Genomic DNA, 2600 nt, shown 5'->3' on the forward strand with positions numbered 1-2600 from the left:
CCTGGCCCCTAAGTTCTTTCATTTGTACAGTAGCAACATTGTTTGTGCTTCTCCGTTGGCTTGTTTGGTTTTGATTTCAAAGCCAAAAATCTAAAAAGTATTTCAAAGCTATTTATTCTGTAAAATGTCGATTGGGAATTCTGTGTCTATAAAATATTTGGTCTGTTGTTACAAAATGGAATTACATCAGTGTGAAAGTGAACAATGGAAAAGTAGGTTTTTCAAGATCTTTGTAACTCTCACTTTTAGCCCAATTGCAAAATCACGGCAATGAAGTGCTTTCTCCTGGAGTTGCGGGTCATTTTACATGAGTCCAGAAATGAGGCCATTCATAAAACAATAACCAACTTGATCATCCTGGCAAATAGCAGTTTATCATCTAATGGGGTGAGTTTTCAAGTCTTCATGCAGAAATATATTTGATGTTCATTGCTTGACTAGAAAAAGCCATTAATACAAGGAGAGTCTCCTTATTTCCACTCAGGAGAGAATTCAGTGCCATCCAAGACTGCTGAGGTCTGACACAAGATGTGATAGTAAAGAATTTTGCTGCACTGTGATGACTGAGATGAGTCACTTAATTTCTTTGCCTTCCTGTCTGACAGGATTATTTTCAAGATCAAACAAAGCAGCCCTCCATGAAATGTATGACAGCACCTGGCATACTGTGCGCTTGATAAATATTGGCGAACCTGAATTCCAAGTGCTTAATGGATGTAAAATCTAATTTTGATTTTGCAATTTGGATTTCACATCACTGGCATGCACACCCTCCTAAACTGTTCATTGATTTATTTGGTAAACAGACACTGGATGGATAATGCCAGGCATTGTGCTTCAGTGCTAGAGCCACAGGAGTGAACCAGACAGACAGGTGCAGTGGATGGACCCTAATTACATAACCAAGTGTTTATGAGTGACCCACATTTACTGAGTTATGACTGTGCCCGACACCCTTCTTCGGGCTGCTAATTGGTAATTCATTTAATCCTCACAATACATCCATCAGACCATTACTCTTATTTCTTTTCTTGAATGTGGTGGTCCTTATTTCTGTTTGAAGGTTGGAGAAACTGCATTGTTGAGAACTTGAAATACTTGCTCCAGTTTATGTAGCTTAGTGAAATGGGAGCTGGGTTTCTACCCAACTAGTGTCCCTCCAAAATGTGCTTTTTCATCTCTGAAAAAGATAAATGCTGGGAAAGGACAGTAATGAAGCAAATTACTGGTGTGAGTAGAATTTGAGGCTTTCCAGGCAGCCTGCATAGTAGAGGGCTCTAGGAGCACAAATATACTAAGAACTCCTGAGGTGGGCCAGCAGACTTCTCATTGTCCTGAAGTACAAAGAACTGTGGCTTTCAGGCCAAAACTCTGCTGGGCAAAGCAAGGCAGATGGAAAGAAATTTTAGAAACAGAGAAGGTATAATAAAATTAGTTCATTTAATAAGTACCTTTTAGCCTTCAGGATAGAATAAAAAGCAAAAAAATAAAAACAAAATAAAACAAAACAAAAAAACGTATGACCTTTGATTTAAGGAAGGAAAGGTATAAATCAAGGAAGCAGCAAACAAATGAGTAACAAGCCAGTTGTAGGTATTTAGTCCAGTAGCACAAAGGAGGCAGATAAAAGAGGCAGGGGCTCTAGTGTAGAGAAGGTTATAAGCTGCTGTTGACAAAGACAAGTATGTCTAAGCCTGTAGGATGACCAAGAAAACAAGTTCAGGCAGAGCTGAGGGAAAGGGCAGTGACACCAGCTAGTGTGGCCGGTCACCTTGGCTTTCAGCCTCTCTTAGATCTCTACTTCAATGTCAGCTTCTCAGTGATGTCACCTCTCACTGGGAAAACTTGGGAGCATACCTGTTGATAGCCTCCCGCATCATGATGCATTCTGCCAGGGTGCTAGAGTGAGTGGCGAGGACCTCACAGCCACAAGATGTGGTTGTGAAGAGTTTCACCTGAGTGTGTCAACTGAGATGAGTCACCCCATGTCTTTGTGGCTTTCAGAATCAAACAAAGCAACACTACGTGAAATGCATGACAGTTCCTGGTGTGCTGTGTGTGCTTGATATACATTAGTGGGTCTGAATTCCAAATGCTTCGTGGATATAAAATCTAATTTTGACTTTTGCTAGACCTCATGGTTCAGATGATCTCTAAAAATTTAGTTATTCATGATTTCTGCATTTAGAACATTCTAGTCATCCTCAAAATCCAGTTTCAATTACAGTTGATCACTTGTGGGTTCTGCCTAAGTGGAGCAACCCACCTCATAAGGATTGAGCGGCTATTATGTTCCAAGCCCTACGTGTAGTAATAGGGAAACAGCAAGACATGGCTTCACCCTTAAGGAGGGTTTAGAGGTTAATAGTGTGAAGAAGGGTAGCATTCCATCGTATGAATGTGATGCACGAGGTGCCATAAGATAGGTCCAAACAAGGAGCTGAGGATCTAGAAAGGGAACAGAAACTCAGCCCTAGAACTATGCTCAAGGGTGGGGCTTTTTGGAAGTGGCTGGAGCTAGGGTGTGTGAATATAAATAAAAGATGTGTGACATCTGGGGTAGTCCCCTAGTTTGATTAGCATAGTCTGGGTGTGAATAC

General features: G+C 40.9%; 1 protein-coding gene across 4 annotated transcripts in view; it reads left to right on the forward strand.

The window, feature by feature from the left end:
- Il15 (interleukin 15) overlaps positions 1-2600 on the forward strand; it is a 97143-nt gene that overhangs the window by 74678 nt on the left and 19865 nt on the right. For all 4 annotated transcript variants that reach the window (XM_023706489.1, XM_023706487.1, XM_023706486.1 and 1 more), the window contains exon 6: positions 250-387. In XM_023706489.1, the coding sequence (XP_023562257.1) occupies positions 250-387 (138 nt within the window). The remainder of the gene's footprint in view (positions 1-249; positions 388-2600) is intronic.

The sequence above is a fragment of the Octodon degus genome, unplaced genomic scaffold (genome assembly GCF_000260255.1).
Source record: "Octodon degus isolate 3935 unplaced genomic scaffold, OctDeg1.0 scaffold00260, whole genome shotgun sequence".
Classification (NCBI taxonomy): domain Eukaryota; kingdom Metazoa; phylum Chordata; class Mammalia; order Rodentia; family Octodontidae; genus Octodon; species Octodon degus.